At 37.7% G+C, this 24,792-nt stretch overlaps 1 protein-coding gene across 35 annotated transcripts in view; it reads right to left on the bottom strand.

The window, feature by feature from the left end:
* tcf7l2 (transcription factor 7 like 2) overlaps positions 1 to 17,519 on the bottom strand; it is a 106,208-nt gene extending 88,689 nt beyond the window's left edge. For 14 of the 35 annotated variants that reach the window (XM_066693428.1, XM_066693429.1, XM_066693435.1 and 11 more), the window contains exons 1-3: positions 16,906 to 17,516; positions 16,632 to 16,698; positions 16,323 to 16,447 (exon numbers count right to left, since the gene is read on the bottom strand). In XM_066693428.1, the coding sequence (XP_066549525.1) occupies positions 16,323 to 16,447; positions 16,632 to 16,698; positions 16,906 to 17,094 (381 nt within the window). In that variant the 5' untranslated portion in view covers positions 17,095 to 17,516. Of the gene's footprint in view, positions 1 to 16,322; positions 16,448 to 16,631; positions 16,699 to 16,905 lie in introns of all 35 variants that reach the window. The other 21 variants (XM_066693444.1, XM_066693451.1, XM_066693453.1 and 18 more) reach the window with 3 other exon arrangements.
* Between the last annotated feature and the right edge of the window lie 7,273 nt (positions 17,520 to 24,792).

Below are 24,792 nucleotides of genomic sequence, written 5' to 3'. Positions count from 1 at the left end.
AACAGTGAACACACAAGTTACTCAAGTACAGGGATGCACTGCCAATGGGCTCTGTAAACAATTAGGAGTTGGTTTCAAAATTTGAGGCCACAGGTCCCAGGCAACAAATCATAAATCATAATCAGCTCCATGTAGCCCTGTTTCCCAGCATGCCACAGGAAAACACTGCACCAAGGAGCCACAGAAAGCAGCGCAAAGACTCCACCACAGTGAACTGGAACGGGGTATTAACTTGGGCAGAGAAGTGTAAAAGAAATAAAGAAACGAGGGGAATGCACAGCCATTATTTAAGCTGGCCTTCCAATGGTAGAACGGCATATTGGCGGTGCTGCATGCGGTTTTGAGACCGAGAGGTACGGATGTGATTTATTTTGCCACCTAAAGTTTGCATTTCCCCCAGGTCAGGCCTGTCTGGATAGGGATAGTAAAATGAGCACTGGGAAGCCCCCCAATAGCATGCTGTTCGCCCCCTGCTCTTGCTACAAGATGAGAAAGGCACCAGCAGCCATGTATATGTAATATATCTCTACGTTAAAAAAAAAATATATATATATATATATATACATACATAAACCTCTACAGACCATCAGAGGAACAGCATAATACTAGATCATGAATATTTTCCCTTTGCAAAATGCTGGGTTCTGCATAATTTTGTATAACAAGATTTCAGAGCAAAACGCCACCACTACTGAGCAGTGTAGGATTATAGTACATTGCTTCCCAAGACACCTTGCCATTTCACCTCCAAACACAGCATGGCCCAGGATCAAGCAATAGGAATCCAAATGAACTGCCATGACCTGTGTGCTAGAATGCCAGACAAGTCCATTCTGCGTTTGAAGCTAGGTATTCCTACTTTTACTTTCATAAGGGTAAAAAAAAAAAAAAAAATGATATATACAGTACTGTGCAAAAGTTTTAGGCAGGTGTGAAACAATGCTGTAAAGTAAGAATGCTTTTATAAATAGACATGTAAATAGATTATATTTATCAATTAACAAAATGCAAAGTGAGTGAACAGAAGAAAAATCTACATCAAATCAATACCTTCAAAACATCATCAATTCTTCTAGGTACACTTGCACACAGTTTTTGAAGGAACTCGGCAGGTAGGTTGGCCCAAACATATTGGAGAACTAACCACAGTTTTCTTCTGTGGATTTAGGCAGCCTCAGTTGCTTCTCTCTCTTCATATAATCCCAGATAGACTTGATGATGATCATGATGATGATCAGGGCTCTGTGGGGGCCATACCATCACTTCCAGGACTCCTTATTCTTCTTGACACTGAAGATAGTTCTTAATGACTTTTGCTCTATGTTTGGGATTGTTGTCGAATAAATTTGGGGCCTCCCTGATGGTATTGCATGATGGATAAGTATCTGTCTAAACTTGAGGAGACCATTAATTCTGACCAAATCCCCAACTCCATTTGCAGAAATGTAGCCCCAAACTTGCAAGGAACCTCCACCATGCTTCACTGTTGCCTGCAGACACTAAGTCGTGTACCGCTCTCCAGCCCTTTGGCAAACAAACTGCCTTCTGCTACAGCCAAATATTTCAAATTTTGACTCATCAGTCCAGAGCGCCTGATTCCATTTTTCTGCACCCCAGTTCCTGTGTTTTCGTACATAGCGGAGTCGATTGGCTTTTTGGCTGCAAGACTTCTGTGAAGGCCACTTCTGACCAGACTTCTCTAGACAGTAGATGGGTGTACCAGGGTCCCACTGTTTTCTGCCAATTCTGAGTGGATGGCACTGCTGGACATCTTCCGATTGCAATGGGAAGTAAGCATGATGTGTCTTTCATCTGCTGCAGTAAGTTTCCTTGGCCGACCACTGCGTCTACGGTCCTCAATGTTGCCCGTTTCTTTGTGCTTCTTCAAAAGAGCTTGGACAGCACATCTGGAAACCCCTGTCTGCCTTGAAATGTCTGCCTGGGAGAGACCTTGCTGATGCAGTAGAACTACCTTGTGTCTTGTTGCTGTGCTCAGTCTTGCCATGGTGTGTGACCTTTGACAGTAAACTGTCTTCAGCAACCTCACCTTGTTAGCTGAGTTTGGCTGTTCCTCACCCCTCACACCTGCCTACAACTTTTGCACAGTACTGTATATCTTAACTTCTACATCATACATTTTTTTTCTTACACATACAGAAAGAAGAACTAGACAGCAGTTAAAGTCCTGTTGCACCGAACGTCTAACACACAGGCCCAAATCAAACGGCTGCTTCTCTCTTAAGACAGTTGAGGCTGTACGACTGTCTTTTATGGTCTCAGTGGGTGCTATGATCTTGGAACCACAGGGAAAAAATCTAAGACGTCTGTGGAAGGACTGAGGAATTTTGCTGCCCCAGAGTGAAGCTAGCAGTTGTTCTCCAGAGAAAAAGTGTGTGTGTGTGTGTGTGTGTGTGTCGGGGGGTGGGGTATAGGTTGTTGCAGATAATCCCTTGTTGCCAACCACATGACCAGCTGAGAACTGGGTGCTTATAGTAACAGGATCTGGTTGCAAGACGTCCCCAAGGAGCACCAGCTCAAGAGGTGGTGTAGGAAAAGAAAAGTGAGAAAGAGATAGGGATTATTAGGCGCCATTTTTTTTCCTCCCTAAAATTCTCTGAAGGACCGGAAGTCACAATCTGAGAAGCTTTAAACATCCAAAAACAATTTGTTCGAAACCAAACCCTGTCATATGCCATTTTTGAAGATGTATTGAAAGGTGTAATGCTTTTGTTGAAAGGGCAGAGGTAGTCAATAATGTTTCTCCCCCCTATGAGCTCATAAGTTTGCAGAGGTCATATTTATAATCAAAATACAACAACAAAAGTAGAAAGACAATGTCAAGAGATACACATCAGCTATGCAAAATGAATTGGGCGCTTCTTCAAATTGGGCGCAAAATGGAAAACATGACAAAATCATGACACTTCCTTAAAGAACGAGACCAAAATATAGGAACATAAACATGTCAAAGTCGGAAGATATTGCCTCTTAAGGGTTACAAACCCTTCACTGACACTTTGCATCATGTGTCAGTCATGTGACATCAACTCTTTCTAGATAAAACCACAAACCAAATTCTCACCCAGTGTACAGTTAATCTCAACTGTAAAGTGCTCAGAATTCAAAAAAACAAAGCAAAAGAAACCACTCACTTAATCTCTTGATAGCAAAACCCATCTCTCAGAAATCAAAACCCTACACACTTCGAATCTGTGGTTTTCAGCTGTAAACCGCCTCCCCTCTCCGCTGCTCCTGCTACAGTAACCACTGCTTTGCATACAGTCCTTGCATAACATTAAAACAGTTTAAAAACCAAGCAGCTCCGTGCAAGCTGTTACAGCATGAGAGCAGTTGCGCAGTCTTCTACCGGCTGGCTGCTGCTGCATTCTCAACATTTATCAATGCTCTTACGTAAATGATAAGGCTTTGTCAACCCATAGCCTACATAAATACATACATAAATCCATGCAATACGAAGAGTACTCAGTACCAAAGTGCGTACTACCTTACTACTACTACCTACTACCTTATATATATATGTCAAAACATTTATAGTATAGCCAATCTTTGCATCAGATTGCACAACATTTTTTTTTTTTTTTTAATAATGGAGAAAGACATATTGCATAATTAATCTTAGCTCCACTGAGAAGTAAATCATGTTTCACTGATTTTCTTCATATTTGTCAAGTCACTATCCCAGCTTTGATTCAGTTTCAGACTGCTGAATAAAAAAACAAAAACAAAAAAACAGAAGAGCCCCATTCACATTCATTGAGGGATGCGAATTAAAGAAAAATAAATCCACATGGGAATGGCGTTAGTGTACATCTTTTCTCAATCTAAAAAGCAGCCTGGCATTACTCAAAAGGGGTAATTGTAACCTAATTGTAAACTGCAATGAACCCCCACTTACAAAGTTCACTCTGTGTACCAGCGCCAGATTGTGTCAGTAAATGCTGCACACACAGACCTCGCTCATATAGTCCAGCAAGGGCCACAAACAAACACAAACACTTGAGGGGCCAATGTTTGTGTTCGGCACGTCAGCAGATTTATGATAAAGTGGAGGCAAAGAGGCACGTCTCAATTTATTCAAGCTAACAATAGTAGTTAAAGACAATAGAGACACTTCTTTCTGCCTCATGGACCTTTCACTGCCTCATTTGCAAAGCACATCCCCTATCACTGCAGTTACTGCATCTTTTTGTCATTTCAGCCCGCCTGATGCATTTGTTTTATCCGCTGAAATGGCAGGAAGGGGTGGGGGGGATAAGAAAAGTCTGGGGGATACAGCTTAAGACTGCCACAGTGCATCTCTTCCAGACCATCCCATCTCTGACTAATGCTCTCCGACACTCGTACATCACCCACAAATTGGCCAAATGAATTAACCACGGCTCTGCTTAACATTACGAGATTTAAATGGATTTTCTCTCTCCAGGTCTGCCCAATAATTGCGTTTATCCATCTTGTTGAAGCACAGTTTACACTTGCTAACATCATGCCAATTCGAGCTGCATTTTCTGCTCCAGTGACGGGAGTGCAGGGGATTTGTCATCGGATCATAACAGGTAATTCAAACAACAATTAGTTCGATGACTGCCCGTATGTCAACGTCTGCTCCCAGTCAGTGTGGCTCAGACCCGGTGCTCCCTGCATGCGAAGATGAATTGTGCTCACAATTCTTCAATTTCAATCATCAACAATACTGACAGAAACAGCTGACAGTCCAAAGCAAGGAGCCCCATTATGAGCGCCACCTCTGTGCACCTACAATTGTGACTGCTCGTACAGGACTGCAACCAAGGCTTTTAAATATCCCACCACAAACACACACAAATTGAAAAATCCCAAATTAATTTGAGGCCAACAAGCAGGGGGGTGGATTAAAAAAAACACAAACACACACACACACAGGTCCTTACACAAGCGTCAAGGTTTTTTTGTTTATTTTCCCCCTCTCCTGCACTTCTGTGTGTTTGAACAGCAATGCATTAGGCACACAAAGGCCAAAGGAACAATTCGGCTATGTAAACAAGTAACTAACTTCCTCCTTTTCATACCAGCACTGGTACTGTACACAATTTAAACAGCACGGCATTCCTCAATTTGGGTTTAATAAACATCTGTGCTCTCCAGCGGGGTTAAATGTAGGCCCCACAAGTGCTATAATGATTGTGATTTCAAGACGAGGAGATTTATTGAGCCAGTAAAAACTCAGAACAGAACAGGGAGGGTGTCTTCTTTCTCACAGTCTGTTCACTGGCATTTTTTTCTATTATTTTGATCTGAATTTCAAAGTTAACCAAGAAACAAACTAAGCAAAACCACCCATGTCGAAGCCACGACTCATATTCAAAAGGAGATACTGCTGTATTTCACATTACATGTAGCCGGTTCAAGGGCATCTTAAAGACTAGTAACCTAATCTTAACTGTGAAATTGTGGAACTCTAATATGGAGCAAACTATGGAATTGTGGTTCATCTCCCTGTGAGAATGAAGCCACTCCTCTTTGCCAGTTGTGTCTGACACATATCCAAAGGTTTTGCATCAGCCTAGAATTATCTACAATAGCAGGGTGATATAAAAACTTCCTGTCCGAGCCTGGTGAGATAAGGCTTAAGACTAATGCAGATCTAGAGGACATCCTAGCTGTACCAACAGTGGCTGCTGGGCTACAACAACGCATGACACATATTTACAGTTTGAAGGCTGCAATTATTCCCAGCATACAATATAACACATTTTGATGGGAAAACGGGGGTGGGGACAGGCCTGGACTAACTGAGAAATACAAAACCATAAAAAAGTACAAATAACAAAGTATGAAGGTGGAGCATAATTAGTACAGTAAAGAGGGTTATAAAAGTTTATCTTAAAGACAACTGAACTGTTCAGCATTCAGGCATGGGCTAGAACATGTACAAGTAAAATGCATTTATTGCCAGAACTGAGCTACATCTGTATTATGGTGAAAGACAGAATCTACAGCAGCCACTTTAAGATCATAATGTGATGTAATATTGTAAATATTTTAGGCTATTAAGAGATACACATCTACGTGAATATGTATCTTTTAAAGACCTTGAGGATCAACAATTGAGTCTATTTTGCAGTATTTGTGTGTTTTAGTCAATACAAACTGCGGTGAGGAAAACAAAGCCCTTTTTTCTCCCCTGAACCTAAAACACTTTCTCTCTTTCATACAATGGTTTCCCCAGGAGTTTATAAAAAATAAAAATATCTCTGACTGCACAATGTGCAGTGTCAGACTGAAAGGATTGCATTTCATTAGCCTTCATAGTTTTAATGCACATTAATCTTTGCAACATTTTGTTCTAAATCCTACAATAATCCCACGATTAGTAAATTAATTTCTTTATGCTTTGGCAAAACAATCTCCTTCACCTTTTGTGTGGGTAAGAATGTAGCACCTTGACAAGCAAACAAACTGGCAATCAGCTCACAATCATCCATCTGTCCTTGGATTTAATCAGAGCAATTAAAACTTTAATTAAAGGATTAAAGATATATGGAGAACATAACTAAACCTTGTATTTCATTGCTCTAAAATAGGGTTCTCCATTACATTTTCTAGGCATATATACACACACATATATATATAAAAACAAATACACACAGTCATAAAGAACAGAACCTAAACAGAACAGAAAATTAAGAAAGAAAGCATATCTATTTACATGTTATGCCTATTCCTTTGCTAGAATATCAATTTCTGTCATTCTCAAAAGAGGGCTCAGGGATTTGTCTTGGTAGAAAGATGGCCTTTTTTTTTTTTTGTTAAGACAGGCACAGTTTCTTTCTGAAAGAACACCTCAGCTATGATTTGATTCAGAAATCATTATTCTCCCCCCCCAACTACTTAATTTACACTTTTCGTATCAATTACTAAAACAAACGCATAAAAAACACAAAAGTTCTCTGATTTACGTATTTAGATTGAAATGGAAAAACTGAACCTTCTCACAATAAAAACAGATCACCACAGACAAAGAACCATTTCAATTCCCAAACAAGTAGGACATTAGGTTTGTTATCGGATTGTTCCAGTTTTTATTCACCGCCTCTTGATGTTTCATTTATAAGATTTGGAAAAAGGGGAGTGAATTTCAACACACACAAAAAAAAACACGTCTCTCACTTTGTTCAGGATTTACCTGCGAGAGAATCTAAAGGATTGGGCCTTGATGGCTGCGAGCGCCTGTTGTTCATTTGTAATTCAATACTTAGTACCAGATCAACCTAAACAAGATAATAAATATTTATTATTTAAAGCAGGGGAAGGACAAAAAAAAAAAACGACCAATAAAAATGAAAACAAATGCCCCGATCTCCTAATTATCATATCATGCATATCAGTATCAAAAATGTGACCAGGGTCTCTGTTTACTAAGCCTCGTGCTATAATGTTAGCCAAAATTGATAAAATCACAAACAATAGGCCAGCTCCTCCAAATTCCACCCGTCATACAATCTTTTTTCTGTTTTCTGAAGAACTTATGTTGACGGGAACAGGAGGAGGGGTAAGAAATCCATCTGCACTCAATAAGCATACAAAAAAAAACAGCAAAGATTTAAAATCAGTTTGAGGAAACCAAGCCACACACATGGCTTGTCTATCAAGTCCGGCAATAAACTTGCCCCCCTCCCGGCCAAAGAAAACGACCCTCCCTCCCGCCCGCCCTCCCTTACTCACCCTCCCCCAGTGAAAAAAAGATAAATCTAAACCCTGAAGGCCCTATTCTTTGGACATCTAACCAGGAACTGAGACCGTTCTCATTACCGTGACATTAACAGCAATTATGCACCCCATTCAAACACCTTTTGTGTCCAGGACGGGCTTCTTTGCGAGCCTGAAATGTTTGGCCTGAGAACTGCTCTCCCCTGAAAGCAGCTCCTAGCTCCACAGGCTGAACGCAACACTAACAAGTTCTTTTCTCTCTCTGTTTTTTTTCTTTTTCGTCCTAGCTAGTTTCATTCTCTTTCCTCCCAACTGTTTCTTTGAAAGCTTTATATAAAAAATAAAAAAAAAATACAAAATGGAAGCATGTCAAGGCTTCCCCCTCTTTAAAATCCACCGTCACCAAATTCATACACGGCCAACAAAAATTAAGAGTAACTAATTACTTAATACATCAAATGCTTGTATATTGAAATTCCACTTTGTTTGAGCACCAACAGCTTATTAGTTATGATAGATTGTGTGTATAATAAAATAATAAATACACTCAAACACATGCATACATAAACTCAGATACATATATTATTTCAGTAAATCTCCACACTAAAAATGCATACTCTACTTGCTAAAAATAAATACCAACACATTTGAACCCACAGCCTCTTTTCCCTGCTGCTAGGCCTCTCAACCTCAGCCCTTCATCCAGGTGTCCATTCATCAGTTTATTCCAGTTTCTCTGAAGAAGCAAGCACTGGCTTTTGTCTAAGCTCTGTTGCACTGCGTGTGTAAAAGGCCTTTTGATCATTAAGCAAGCAGTAAATTCAATAAATTCAGGTTAACAGCTACACCAATTTGTTTTTGTTTCGCTCGTTTTTTCTTTTCTTTCCCCTATTCGGTTTTTGGATTTGTTTTGCCTTTTCCTTCTTGCTACTATTGCGCTTTTTCAGTTTTGTAATACCCAGCATCCTGCTGTTGAATTAAGCAAAAGAATCAACTGTTGCCACTACATTTGATCATGAGATTGGAGGAGAGACATCATTGGTTTTATCAATCTGAAGCATGCCACACGTTGATAGAAATGGCAGATGCATTTGTTAGTATAAGGCATGTACCTAAATAACCCAAATGATCAAATTTGATCTATTTTTTGTCAATTCTATTCAGCTTAACACAGCACACAACTTAAGAAGAATTTCTGTTGTGTCATCATGCATTGTTTTTTTTATTTATAATATAAGGCTAAGCAACTAAGTAAAATAGCAAATGTTTGCAGATTGCAGGATTTGTTGTTTGATAGTTTCCACAATCTTTTTTTTTTTTTAAATTAATTGTACAACATAAATAAACGCATTCATCCTTCAAAACCAGACAGTCTATGAAAAGCTCATCTCGAAGTTCCGCACAGTTAGTCAACAAAAGAGCCCTGGTGTATCTGATGGGGAGTCAATCCCATGAGCTGAAAAACCTTGACATCTTTACTATCTGCCCTATTGAGGACGCTGGTTGAGTAAAAGCATGTGCACTGCATAAGACAGAGCAGTTATTATAAAATAAATAAAACCATCAACAACAAAATCTTTTTTTGAAAAAAAAAAAAAAAAAAACTGACAATGACAAACTTGCATCACATTCAGATGTATATTTCTAAATATCACAATGTTTCAAAGACCATTCATTGGTTTATCCATTTTTTCTGGCACACTATTTATATATTTTAAAAAACATCTATTGCCTGTTTTTTTTTTTTACCTTGAGTCTAAATGTATGTTTTTTGTTCCCCACGCACAAGAGTGAATAATTTAATTTCCATGTTTCGAGTGGCCGTGTGGGCCTATAGACTATATTTAACAGATGACAAAAGTTGCATTCCAGATGTACAGAGCAATCTTTGTGTTTAAGCTTTATGGAAATGCATTAGACTGGGGCCCAGTGCACAGCTGCTAAGCTAATGCAGGATTCAAGAAATGAAGCTGGGAAGGAGGCCTACTGATAGTGAAACAGAGACGGATCGCACAAGAGGGCAGAGAGAATTACTACACAGTACTCCAGACAAACTGAGCACACTTTCCACTCCCTCACACTGCAATCCTTTGTTCATTTCATCTTTGCTTTACCCCACTGCATGTAGTAACCTTAAAATACTGTTTGAATGATTTTCTTGTTTGTTGGTTTGTTTATTTCACTGCATTTCAATTCCAATGTGCAGGGGGACTGCATACAATGAAATATAAAAAGCTCACTTCACAAAAAATCATTTTTAACGTTTTTCCTCACGAAGAAAATATAAAATTGTACCAAAGCACAAAATGTTAAACAGAACTTCCATTTAATAAGCTGCCAGCTGACCAAATACAACCTACCCCTTTCAGGAGGAAATACAACATAATCTCTTATTCTGTTTGTAAATATGGGTTTCACTAACTGAAATCAAAAAGTATTCAAATCCGCTATTAAATTATACCCAAAATCAACAAGAAAAAAAATTATACCAAACTAATTTAAAGAGAAAGAAAATTAAAAATAATATATTACTATATATATATATTTTTTGTCATAATAAAATTCTAATAATGAAGGGCCTACCAATAAGTAAAAAAAATGTAAACAAAACAAATGTGCAGTATCTATATCTATGTATGTATTTATATTTGTGTGTATGTGTGTAAAAGAAAACAAAACAAGATGTCAATAACATTAAAAAACAGAACGCAATCTTTTCCCCCCCTTTGCTTCCAAGTAATGCAGATTGCCAACATCATCAACACAAGACAATTAAGCCCAGCAAGCTAAGATCCAGTAATCTCAGTAAATATTTACAGCGTGAATCTTTTCCATTCATTCACCAGCGCTTACAAAACCTTACTGTACTCTACATCTGCAATTCATTGACTTTACAATTTACCACATGTTGAGATGGGAGAGGTCTCGGCTCCATTTGAATCACTACACAAATATGCAAGTGATTTATTGTTTTAAAAACTGTAGGCCGATTTAGTGCAACTCCACTTTTCCTGAACATTACTCCTATTGGCAGACCATGAACAATTACAGTTTGGACTAATTAAGCTCTGAAAATGTGCTGTGCCCCGCTAATGCCTACCAGGCCTCAAATTTATTTTAATGGTGCCAAACTTTAGTGAGGAACTTAACTCTTTCAAATCCAAAGCAGACTGTATGTTTTGTGAATGTTTATTAAGCTGAAACATATGATAAAACATGGATTTTTCTTTTGTTTTGGAGAACAACAACAACCACTACAATAAAAAAAAAAAAAAAAAAAAAAAAAAAACTGAAGGATTTAGGCCACACTTTGTCAACAAAAGTAATTTGCAAAACAAAAGGATGCCAACATCCTAAATAAACTCCCCATGTATCTTCCATCAAGTTACACAAAACAACGAGATGTACTACCAATAAACCCCTGTGGATAGCAATTAAGAGCCATTAACATGTAAAGCCAATTTGATAAGGTGCGGGCCTTTCACAAATCCCTATTACACTATCTTATTCACCTCTCAGGCACTACAGTTTAAAGCTGCACCAAAACACACATAATCCAGATGATAATTCACGTTCCATTGTTATGCTTATCCCGGTAAATTAAAAAAAAAAAAAAAGCTATCTACAAACAAGCAAGAACATGGTTTGACGCTTCCAGTCCAAATCTGGCAGAAACGTAATAGCCTTCTCAGCTAAATGGAATTTATTTCTTCTGGGGAAAAAAAAAAAAAAAAAAACTACCTACATAAAGAAACAGAGCATTTAATTCATTAATCATCCAAGCTTTTTCAGACCAGATTTTGATTTCTGAAACCAGTCACTTACAAAAATCTAAATCCGGAATGATGCTTAAAAAAAATTATGTAAAAGCAAAATGTATTTTCCACTAGTAAACATGGATTTTGGATTAGGAATGTCTTTAAAAAAAGAATAATAATAATAAAGAGCATCTGTAAGGAGTATGTTTGGTTTTGTGTCGTTTTCTCCTTTTCCTTAAGTTACATTTCTAATTCTAACCACTGATAATTATATAGAGAAACATAGCCAATGTCTCCAGACCCTGGGTATTATAGGGCTAGTGTGGCGTCAAATATCTTAACATTCATAAGTCTTACAGGCTGTAAATAAACCCTGTGGATTTACAACCCTACACGGACTGCCAGCAGACTATTGTGGCACAGTAGACCTGTTGAGGTGTGATTTTGCCTGGAGCGGTAGAATTAACCCTTTACCTTTGAGCAATGGCTGTAATTTAACCATTAGGCCAGCTCTGCATTTAACAGAACGTACGAAGAGTGAGGGCTTGTGCCCAGCTGAGAAAGTGAACTTGCAATGGCTGAAACTGGCCTTCATATACATGTTATAAAAGGAGAGAGAAAGGGGAGTGGAAAAAAAACGTGTGCTGGACGTGACTTCATGTCAAATTGTTAAATGATACTAAATTATAAAACACTTCAGACTTAGGTAGTTGGAAAAACAAACTATCAGTTGTTATAGCCTCTGAGGTCAGACAAATTAGAAAGCCTACCCCTCTCCAGCCCCCTGCCCCCCCCCAGAAAAAAAGAAAGAAAACAAAATAGCCATAGAGACACTATGTAGCAGGAAGCATGTTAAATCCAGCTTTCACTCAGAGGGAACAGCCAAAAAAACATCCAACTGAAACACAGCCCATGGACAGCTGGAAAAATCTCCTCCGAGTTTTAGTCACAGTACAGAAATGCACATTATCACAAATATCTGCAGCTGTCCGAGACCAAAAACACTGCCATTAATATTAATTTTGCAGTTAGTGACGGGACCCAAAGACATAAATATATTGCTGCTGTAGTGTTTTCTTTTCAGCAACTATTCCAATTCCTGTGCTGAAAGCCACCAAAACCATTTTAATAAAGCCACGAAAAGGGAGATGACAGCCCAAGAAATACTCCTTTCAAATACGACAAGACAGAGCTCAAATTATGTTCATGTGTACTGGTTAAAAAGAAAGAAAATGAAATCTAGAGAACACTTAAATAAGATAGACAATTTATCAAACTTAAAAATATATTTAGAAGAATCATATAATGAAAGACGGATCATTTAGTGTTCAGCTTTAATGAACCAGTATAAGAACTGTAAGAGATCCATGTCATTTCGCTCTTAATGTGCGTTATGAAGCAGGTAGGTAATTGCTGTGTAAATTAATTATTTATGCTTAACTATGTAACACATTTATGTATACAACATAGTTAGGTGTTCAAAGCCTTAATGGTAATACACAAAGCCACTCTAAAAAGGTAGTGAACTTGGCACAGAACCTACACACCATTATCTATTGTACTCAACCCAATGAAAGGGGATGCCGTGCTAAAGGGATACAGGCTTCCGTAATCTCCCAGCTTTAATTTCCAGTCATTATAAAATGATTGAAAGCAACATGCATTCGAATCCACATTTAAATAATTGACTACATCCCCTGTAAATAAAGGACCGAGTAACCAGTTCAAATGCATCCCCTCATTAATACTGTCATAATAATGTCACCTCCAAAAGGTGCATCTTAATGTTGAAATTCAAAAAATACAAACAAAAAGTCTGCAGCAGATGACAAAAGGATTAAACAGAACAAAAAGTCGGGCTCTGCAGTCGAAGATTTTGCTGCACAATCTGTATAATCGAACATCCTTTTTAACAAAATGCAAATGATACCTGTCCTCTGAAGGAATGGCGTGTATTTGATTGGTTTCCATTTCAAATGAAATGACCGGTGTAATGATCACTAAAGACGGCAATATATGACAGCAATCTGGATAGGATTGGTGCCATAACATTTTGCATATCATTCTACGTCTCTACATTCCTTGATATCCTGGCACGAGAGCTGGTATTGAATAGGAAAATACATTTCAAACAAAGTTGTCCACGTCCTTTTTACCCCTAAAAATAAATGCATACATTTTAGAAGCGATGGAGTGTGGTTTAAATAGAAAGGCCACCTAGCCCAGTAAGAATATAGTCGCCCACAAATCCATTGTCTCTTCTTTGAATGTGCACCTCAACTGGCAATGTCATGAGATCTGATTTCATTAAACTAACATTTATGGGAGTGAAACTTGCACTTTTTTATGTCATGTTCCACTGCATATCATTTGGAACCATCTAAGTCAATGCCAGCTTCTTGCATGCAAGTCTACACCTTTGTACCAAAAAAAAAAAAAAGAAACATTCACTGGATTTGTATCTGTAACACCTAGTAAATACTGAGTCAGGTTCACGTTATACATTAAGCAAAAGTACAGCATGTGGTTATATACAAGCAACTAAATCTGTTGTCACATTTATTTTCTCATTCAAAATTTGTAATAATAATAATAATAATAATAATAATAATAATAATATGCATTTCCAAGTACATATTCCTCTCAATTTCCCTTTTTCTAAACAGGTTATTTATGTATTATCGTTTTCATAAACTCTTAAGGCCTAAGTGAGTTTGAAAGCACAATCTGCACCATATGGGGGGGGGGGGGTGGGTTGGGGTCATCTTCAAATCACAGTATAAATTATGCCACCAGACAAAATCTAAGAGAGAAGTAAACCAATAGAAAAGTAAACTACCACACTAACTTCCAAATGCCATTAAACCGTCCTCTCAAAATGATGCGATGAATTATTGCCATGAATACATTTTGCTTATTATTATTTAAAATATGTATTTATAACATCTAATACCGAGTGGTCATTAAAGTGTTCAAAATTAGATGTTTAATAAAATAATACAATTAAAATTCATTTTTTAATGTGTATAAATCTACAAAATGTTTTTGTTATTTTAATATATTTTTGGTAATGTTTGGTTGGAGGGTTCATATTCTGTATTTCCTATGTAATTCTTGCTGTACCAGCCCTATAATATGACATGACAGTTTCTAAAGCAAGGACTTGTAATTAGAAACAAATATAAAAACCACTGGGTTTAGAAAATTGCCCCAATTGCATTTATATTGTCCCAGTGGGACTGCTATTGTGCTTTGGGATAACGAGGAAATATGCATAATTATAGCACTGCTTAAAATATATAAGCAAAGTTGATAGATGCTATTAACTAAATACTGTATAAATGCCTTAATTAAATCTCATCTTTTTAATAGCTTATGATTTAAAAGAAGCACCATTATTATGGCAATGTTTCAAAATAGCACTACTTGAACATACAGCGTTAAATAAATAAGGATTGTTTTTACTTTAATAAAAACAATAATTCAATATTATAATTAAATTACATATGATATACATACTATGTATAAATAGTGTCTATACGTATGTATAAATGCATGTGGGTGTATACATACAAAATATAATATATAATTGATATAGGTTTAAGTTTATCTTTACAATCAGAAAATAAAGAGGAATTCAATTCGCTGAATGCCTATGGGAACAAAAATGCTTTTGTTTTTAATCCTTTATAAGAAACAAACGATGGCTTATTTGCAAATGTCTCTCAAAAATATAGACTAAACGGTCTGAAGTCTACAGCTCAACTTCCGTCTTTACTTTTTTTTTTAAACAGGGTTACAATGCAAATACAACCAAAGACAAGAAACAAAATTAACAAACAGAAGAGCAATAACTGAATTTGAACACAAATTATCACCGATATACCATATTATATACGAAAAGCCTTTGCACGAAAAAAGATGTAATAAATAAATAAATAAAATATATATTTGTAAAAAACAAAAAAAGTATACAAATGACACAAGTCGTTGGCAATCTATCGAAAATAAAAACACTGCACAGCACACAAGAGACAAGTCCACTCGCTATTTAACAGCCATTAGCTGTGACATTAATTTAGTAAAGGGAATTACCTGGCATTACGGTCATATGTTCATATACTTCAAACGATATTCAAACACCTGATGTATAATTGTACAGTGCACACCATTTTAAAATAACAAAATAACCATATGAATCATGAAATAATAATACTGATGGCAGAACATAAAAATATGAAGAAAGCAAACCGCAAAGGCAAAATTATAAATGACTTGCATGAGATGTGTGGAAGTGGGCTACTGATATTAAAAACAGTTCAGTTCAATCCTTAAAAACTGCTAAATAGTTTGTGGAAATTAAGAATAGTCTAATAATAATAATAATAATAATAATAATAATAATAATAATACGGTAAACAAAAAAACAACACATGTTCGTCAAGTGCATTTGTGCAGAACAATAAGCTTGTGTATTCATCCACATCAAAGCGCTTTATTAAAGTTCGTGGTGGAAACAGACATTATATATATATATATATATATGATATAAAATATACATATATAACAAGTGTGTGCAATAAAATGTATAGCGCTGGTTGGTATTGGAGGCAGGCTAGAATTGGGTAAACAACACAAGATAAACTTGCCTCCACAATGCCCAATGCCGATGCTAATATGAATGGTATGGTAGGTAAATACATGCCATTGCACAGACCTGGGAAAAGTTGCGAAACTTTTTTTTTTGGTCTCTCCCTCGATATCCACACACCTATGCATGCATCATGAACCCCCTGCCTTTGCAAACGAATAAAACACAACTCAAACAACAAACGAACAAATAAACACACAACTTACTGTCCGTGCTGTGGGGGAGAGGGAGCCATTGGGGAGGTAGGGGCTGGTGAGATCGGGGATCATTATAAACGGATACCCCGGGTATGGTGGGCTCTTAAACAGACCTCCATCTTGCCTTTTCGCAGCTAACATGGCGGGGGGAGAAGAAGAAGAAAACTTTTGTAAGTGCTGGAAAACTTTCCCCGCATCCGAGGCTGCACGAAAACAGGCGGGCGGGCACACACGGCGCCTCGGTGCGGGAGCCGGCGAGCAGACAGACAGACAGACAGACAGACAGACCCCCCAAAAAAACAAGAGCACGACACTCACCCTCCTCTAAACTTTCTCTGGATTTGTCCCTGAAAGTTTCTGATCGAGGCGGAGGCCGTCTTTCCGCCTTGAAATGCCAAGAAACACGGGGATCGCATGAATAAGAAATAAGAGACACACACACACACACACACACACAAAAAAAAGGGTTACATTGTTTTTCCCGAGCAACGTGCTTTTGCAGAGATAGAAAAAAAAAGTGACTAGCACGGAGAGCACACGGCAGGCATGCACAAGTACCCGGGCAAAGGAGCCCCGTTCGCCGGCTACTCACCTCTGAATCGGACGAGCTGTTTTGATTCGTTTCCGACTCGTTTACCAGCGAAGATTTGACATCTGCTAAATCCCTTTCTGCCGAGGAGTTGTCCGAGATCTTCTCCTCCTGCTCCCCCTCGTCTTTGAAGGAGATCATCTCGTCGTTCGCCCCCAGATCGTCCCCTCCACCGCCGTTGAGCTGCGGCATGTTCCCCGAGCAATGTTGGGGAGGCAAAACACACAAAAGTTTCTCCCCAACCCTTGATCTCTGTGATCCCCAATCCGAGCACAACTTTCGGCTCTGTCTCGGCGTTTTCCAAGGGGCTGGTTTTGTACAAACTATAAAAAAAAAAAAAAAAAAAAAAATACGAGAGAGGGGGATCTTGGCAGGAAAAGGAGCCGGAGATGGAGCGCAGCCGCTCGGATGGAGGGAGTTGAAGTTGGTCGGAGTGGTTTTCAGTTCAAAGGCGGCGCTGATTGACAGATCGAGAGGGATGGAAATAGAGAGAGTCTGGATTCGGGATTATTGACAGGGAGAAACACACAAGAAACTAATGAGATTCAAGGCAGGGAGGGACTTGAAGTGACGTTTTCATAAATAGAGAAGGGCAGGAGAGTATGGAGAGAGAGAGAGAGAGAGGGGGGGAGAGAGAGGGAAAAAAAGACGGCTTGAGAAAGCGGTGCCGTTTTGGAAAGCAAGTGAGAAAAAGGGGAAAAGACAGTTTTGAGGGAAAGGCAGGGGAGCTGAGGCGAGTCCCTCCTGTTGGATCGCAGCAGAAGCGGAAGAGACTTTTATACAATAATCTGGGTTTGCCACAGTACTCAAAATCCTTTTAGTTCCCTAAAAAAGGCACATTTTCCCCGTCTCTGTCACCAGTTCCAATGTAGTTAAGTCATTTAGAATTAGTATATTATTAGGTTTTTTTTTTTCCTGCATCAAAGCCCATTTTTTCCCCAATATCATTTCAATCTTTGAAATGTGAGCCCGTTGTTTATTTGCATCATCTTAAACAATTACAATAATAAATGCAGTGACCAAATACCTGTATTTTTATGGGTTCAGATTGAATACAACGCCATGCATGTGCCAATGTCTTCAACCATAAATGAACCAACAAATGCACAAGTGAAGTGTTGCATTTTTGCCCCTCAATTAATATTTCCCCATCAAACAGCAGAGTTTAATTGTAGCACAACCCGTTTGTGAATCGGGAGTTCAATGCTGCTCCATGAGATAGCTTTCTGCTCCTATTTGAGATGCCTAAAATGGTTAGCTCAGATTAAAACTCCTATTTATCATTTGATCATATATATGCGTGCATTCGATATGTATATTATATAGGATTACAAAATGCTTAATTGAAATCGTTGAGCCAGGAGAGGCAGGGGATGGGAACTGTGGGAAAGTGTGAAGAGGGATGCAGTGATCAGTACTGAGGTCTCCACACAATACAGTGTGGACGCCACGCACTGGCTAATGAGACTAACCTGTATTCAGCAGAAAGACAAGAGCAGGGCTGGGTTTGGGGAGAAATCTTTTTTTCTTTTCTTTTTTTCTTTTTTGTGATCGTTAAGACAAAGATAACGAAGTCGCTAATACCAGTTTTGAGCTCTTTTTATTTTTTAAAACAATTTCCCATATATATTTAGTAGTTTGCAAATATGCTACAGCACTCCTGTTTTAACTGATGAGAAAAACGTGACATTTTGAAACATGACCGTCCATTTTTGTTTTAAAAATGTCCTTCTAAATTATATGACACTCTGATGGTGTTGATGAAGCTTATTATTAGTTGTGGTATTATTACAACAGTAGTGCATTTGTATGCTGTAAAACGTGTACACAGGACAGTATATGTGTGTCAGTATTTAGGACCTCTTTTTTTGTTATGAAAGGAGGATTAGGGAGGGGAAATTGGGAGTTTAAAATCTCACTGTGCAGTCATTTAACACTCAACACAGAGGAGCAAGTATAGATCATGTATTTTTCAGCACTAGCCTCTTTACACTGGGAATGGTATTAGAACTGGATTTCTACTGTTTAGTGTTAGGTGGGGGAATAACTAAATAGGGGGTGGTGTTGTGTCTTGGGCTTAATCAAGATGTTTATGAGCCCTTAAATATTATTTGGCATTGTCTGTGAGAAAATATTTTAAAATTCTTATAGGCCCTTTTTTTTTTCTTCACATGTCATGTGGACAGATGTACATTTATTTTCAGAAACCTGATCTCGAATAGGCTTTATTGGATTTTCTTTTGCTCCAAAGCACAATTAATCTCCCTTTATTGTAGGGATGTAATTGTAAACATTTAAATGTGAAAATAGTGACAACAGATATATAATCTAATTTTTCTGATCTTTTCTCTGTTTTTTATTTGTTCATCGAAAATGGGGAGCACATTCTGCATTGGAGCCAAACACGTTTGAGAGCACTGCTTTAGTTTTTGCACAATTTGATTTTTTAAATGTGCCATGCGTTCACTCTGCAAGTTTCTCGGTCATTACTATCTGTGTCAAATCATGAGCTTTCTTCTAATGCACAAAACATGAATTCATCAGTCCTCCACTAGGGTTAACTTGAGCTTCAGGGAAGAAGTTGTCATGTAGTGAAAGTAGTTTCAAATAAATCAATAATCAATAACCCTAATTCTTTATGATAGCTCATGCATCATTAACTAATGCTGCTGAAAAATAATATGCTATTGTTGTTCATAAATGAATAATCAGTATCTCTCTTCTGCATTTGTTTGTGATATCCTTTGCTTCACAGTCACCATGCTGAAATATAACTGTTGTTGTCAAAGTTGTTATTAAATAAATGAATACATTCATAAATAAATAAATAAATAAACTCTTCTCACTACTGGTTTATGACATACCTTGCATCAGTATTCTAGTCATGTGTTTCAGGGGGGAAAAGGCATTTTTATGTTTTTTTCTTGGTGACAAATCTGTGGCATAATTTTTTATGACCCCAAATAACCAGTTTGTGTACATAAAAGTATAAATAAGCAGCCTGGAAATAAGCAATTTAAGAAGACTTGCTGACACTTGCGTAGCTATTCTGCAAATATATTTTTTAAAGGTGTATGCTGAAAGTGAAGCATATACTATTTCTAGTAGAGCATTTGCCCAGAACTAGATAAACAAACAGCTTGCAGTGGTAAAAAAAAACAACAAAAAAAAACATGTAATGCACTGCATCCTGATTCGTTTGACAAATAAATGCAAGCATGAAGTATAAATCTTTAAATAAATACTTAGGGGAGCATAATCAAAGTAGCCTTAATAATGAACTGAAGTTGGCGAGTTTATCAGTTCGTATCACATCCCTAACCTATATTTCAAATTAGAAACCCCATACATGGATCACCAGCACGTATTTCTATAGCTGAAATATCCCTTGCTCATGCTGAAATAATTTTACACCTGAAGGAATTGTTGCTGATAGAAATGTCACACTACTCACTTTAATTACACCCAATTGTAACAAACTGAATATTGTGGAGGAGGAGAATTTGGTATTTTGGGAATTTTCTGTTCTTCTTCCCCAGGACAGCCATACAAAATGTAACTTTAATGACTATAAATATATATGTGGGACTATACTATATACTATACATGTACTATACATTTACATGTGGGAGGATAAACACAATATTTGTTTGTATTATTAAGTTGTCAAGCAGGCGCCTTTGTGCAAGGCATTTTTTCAATCACTAATATACAACTACATATACAAAACATTGAGTGGGTGACAATGCCACTATTAAGAAAAAGCATCCACTCAATGTAAGTTAGTAGTATACATGTTTATAAGCCAGCATCACATGACACTTCCCAAGACATATTAACTTAAAAATGCATCGCTACCGAGTGTTTTGGTTGATTTTCCCAGCTCCCCTCTTCTGTTCCTCGTTGTTAGCTAGACCAGCCTCCTACTGCATATCAGCAAGTGAGACCTACAGCTGGCCTTTATTCAATTACCTCTTACCACTTTTACTAAGCTTTGCTCCTGGGGAACTTTTGAATGATTTTTTTGTTTGTTTGCTTTGCTTAAAAATAAAGAAGGCCAATGAATGCTGTCAAAAGCAGCAAACACACAGGGTTATGGAAATGAAACTCTAAACTCTGGATCACAATGTTTCTCTTTGTGCATGGTGCTTTTTGGCAGCATTTTATTTCCCAGAATGCCTTGCTTTGGCTTCCAGGAGTAGCAAGAGGGCAACCAGGTAAATTATTAGTCATTTTGATACAATGTACGTGAGTGCCTAATTGTACTGAATAGTGTATTTTTGTTTAACATTTTCTTTAAGACAATCCCAATGTTTTCACTGGTTAAATTAGTCAAATATGGACCTGGGAACATTAGAATAAATTATAATTGTATTAGGTTAAAGAGGGGAATGTCACCTAAATCATATATGGATCCTTACATACCTTTCTCGTCTAACAGATTTGGTAATATCTATCTTACTATTTGTATGTATTGTAATATCTATACAGAACCCTGCTGTTTTTAATGGTCATATAGGCAATACAACTGAAATAACACACAAATAGGAGGGAATACATATGTATCTGTACCGGGTGGAGCATGCAGGGATTGACACAGATAGCTGATAGTCATCACAGAGATGTGGAAATACTGTGGGAACGCTGATCTCTTCCAGTATTTTCTGGGTGGTGATTCTCAAGGCTGGATTGTGAATGACTATATATATATGTTTTAATGTATTAAATTAAAGCTGGTGTTTAATCATAATTTTACAGTGTGTACTTCCATCATGACCACAGTTCCATAACTGTGAACATAGACTGAAGATAAGGCTGGAACATTTTATGATCTTAAAAAATCAAACCATCCACTAATTCTTTATGTTCATCACAGCCCTGTAAGATGCCATTGTTAAGCACTTAGAAAGATAATCTAGAAACGTCGACTTTCAATGGTATCAGTTTCAAAATGGGAAATAAATAATCATGCGAGTATCTGGAGGGCAATCTTAAGAGATGATCAAAAAGTCTGCCACTCTATCTCTTTTTTTTCAAATAAACTCAAGCATAAATGGTTAATCACTGAAATGCATTTGTGTTCCAGCGCAGAATCAGCCTCACTGAAATGTTGCTGTTCTTAATTAAAATATTATGGGGCTTGTTAATGGCTTACCCTTTTATTTTCATAGCAACAATCTTTGCATTTTAGAGTTTTTTAATAGTTACTACTGCACAATTGGTGCCAAATCCCCTTAGAGCAAGATGAATAAAACCATATAAAATTCTGTTTCCTAACAAGTGGAACTTAGCATTTAACCTTTAGCATTCAGTCAATTGCAAATTTCCCTATTGTGGGGAAAGCTTTACTAAACATTTTAGCACTCTCTCCAGAAAGCACTTACACTGGTTCAGATGAATTATATCATATGCATAATATGCTGGTTAACCAGCATTATTGGCCTGCACTGGCTTTATATATTATGTACATGACAGTAATGGGAAAATTGATTTCAGCTTTATTTCATTATGCATAGTCTTAGTTTATTGTGTCTATTTATGATTATAAGAGCAGATTGAATACATTTATTTTTTCTTCTAACGTGTGTCACATGACGCCCGGATGTACGCTTGCATTGTACCACAGTGCATTGTAGAAGTAACATTTAACATTACAAGAAAATGAAGTAATTGGAAAAAAAGGGAATACTTCAAGAACCATGTCAATAATACCTAATATGGGGCACCTAATTAGTGGCTCAACTTAGTAAGGCTCAGAGACTGCTGGTGTGAACCTGGGCTATGTCATTAGCTGCTTGGACCCAGGGTTCCCCCAAAGGGCAGTGCAAAGTTGACCAAGCCAGTAAGGTTTCCCAAGCTTACCGCTCAAAAGCAGACCCACAGGCTTGTGTGAGTCGCTTGGAGACCAGCGTTATCAGTGAGAGCTGTCTCTCGTAGTCTTCCATCGAACGCCATCGCTCTGGTGTTTGCACGGTGGGCTCGCAGTGTGACATAAAGCAGATGTGCTATCAATTCACCTTTCAGAGGTTGAGGGTTGTCCTAGCAAGGTAAATAACAATCTGGAGACCGCAAGCAACATTCCAACAAAATATATGATTACACATTTTATATAGGAGAATGTATATTTGTTTATAATAACACCCTTTTAAAAGAGGCATTGGGCAAGTGTAATACAAATTCCGGGTTAATTGTTGATATCTACAAACTCAAAAGGCGCATATGTAAATTATTAACAGATTCCATGTCCTCTAGTGTAGAAACATGTAGTTTAGATAAGGGATCATTTAGAAAAATAAATAATAGGTCACAATATTGCATTAAAATGCACATTATTGTTTTTATTTATTATCTCAGGCTTCATTCTATGAAAAATGGTGTTCTACAGTAGAAGTTTAACATTTTACATCATGCACTTCCTTGTGCATACAGCTTTTATGAGTTTTGAGCTTTCCAGATTTTGACTTTTGACCAATTTTGCATTCATAAAAATATTGATTTCACAAAGCACAGAGGAGCTTTTGGAAAAGTGTTTTATTTAAAAAAAAGCCCTTTGTAAGGAGGATGCCAAAGAGGGAACTATAGGTATGTAAAGCAGGCCTTGTTTCGACAGCATCACCACAGAGCCGGTAACCTCCAATTTATTTTGTGGAGTCAACTGCATAGCTGACCAGCAAGGTGAATAGAAAGTTTAAGTGTACCGTGTCTCTAGAAAAAGCAGAATGAACTGCAGTTTCAGTTCAGAGACAAAAGCATTGGAAGGCACTTGCCATTAACAATGTGGAATTCTGTGAGAGCTTCCGGTGATGCACAATAAACACTTTGCTTCGGAATAGTATTTATCGTGCGCCGTCTTTTAAAGGGAGTTCAAATTCCTTCCGTCGAAGCCTTGCAATGCTGTGTAATTGAATTGTTTCTTCCCAGTAGTCTTGAACCTAAACTAAAAGCAAACTTAAATGCTACACGTGCACTTCATTTAAAACCCCCCTGCCTCAAACAGGCAAAACATGCTACTGATAAAAAACAAACACACCTCTCAAGTTATGGTAAATTCAGATAATCTCCTGCAATGTTTATGGGAAGAGCAAACACAGTTTTGCCCGAGCTGAAAGCAGCCAGGCCCAGTCTGATGCCCCGTACCCACTTTTAAAAAATGTGCAACGTGTGCGACTTGCAATGAAATCCAGTGAACTGGCCCTGTTTCCAAAACAAACAGGCGAGGAATCTGGCTTTTGAAAAATGGAAGGGATGTATATTCATCAAAATGGGTAGACTTGGCTCTCAAACATATAGCCATTTGAGAGGGTGGTATGCTATGTGTTTGCAACTGTGTTCAGTCACCATCAGTAGCGCACTGGGGGAAGCATTGGTAAACTGTGTGTCACTTTTAGTTTGATTTATGGCATAGGTTGGTTGGGTGTGTGTGTGGAGGTGGTGTAAGCATCTCTTAATTCCTCCCATAATTCCTCTGTGAAAAGGACAATAACATTGTACGTTCACCGTTGTTGATGCCTTTCTCTGATGCTCCATTGAGAACACAAATACATTATAAAGTGATCAAATCAAGTACAAGATTCAGCTACAGCCGCTTTAAACTAAATAGTACCAAAATAGACCACAGGGAGTGCTCAGAGGGGTTGTGTGAATAGTCCTCTTATGAATGTTCCCAAACAGTAAATCATGGTCGTTTCATAGGCTAGTGCAATAAAAGTCCAGTGAAAAAAACAGAAATATGAAGTAAAAGCGTTGGACCGCATGGCCAAACCACAGCACAAGAAAGCAGAATAAGAGGAAAGGGATACCTTGGTAAAAGTGCAGCAATTACAGGTTAACACCAATGGGATTAGATTGTCATTGTGTAAAATGTACAGGTTAAGCCAGATTTTGTAGAAT

This window comes from Amia ocellicauda, chromosome 20 (genome assembly GCF_036373705.1).
Source record: "Amia ocellicauda isolate fAmiCal2 chromosome 20, fAmiCal2.hap1, whole genome shotgun sequence".
NCBI classification, from domain to species: Eukaryota; Metazoa; Chordata; class Actinopteri; order Amiiformes; family Amiidae; genus Amia; species Amia ocellicauda.
This window is presented reverse-complemented; position numbering and strand designations above follow the sequence as displayed.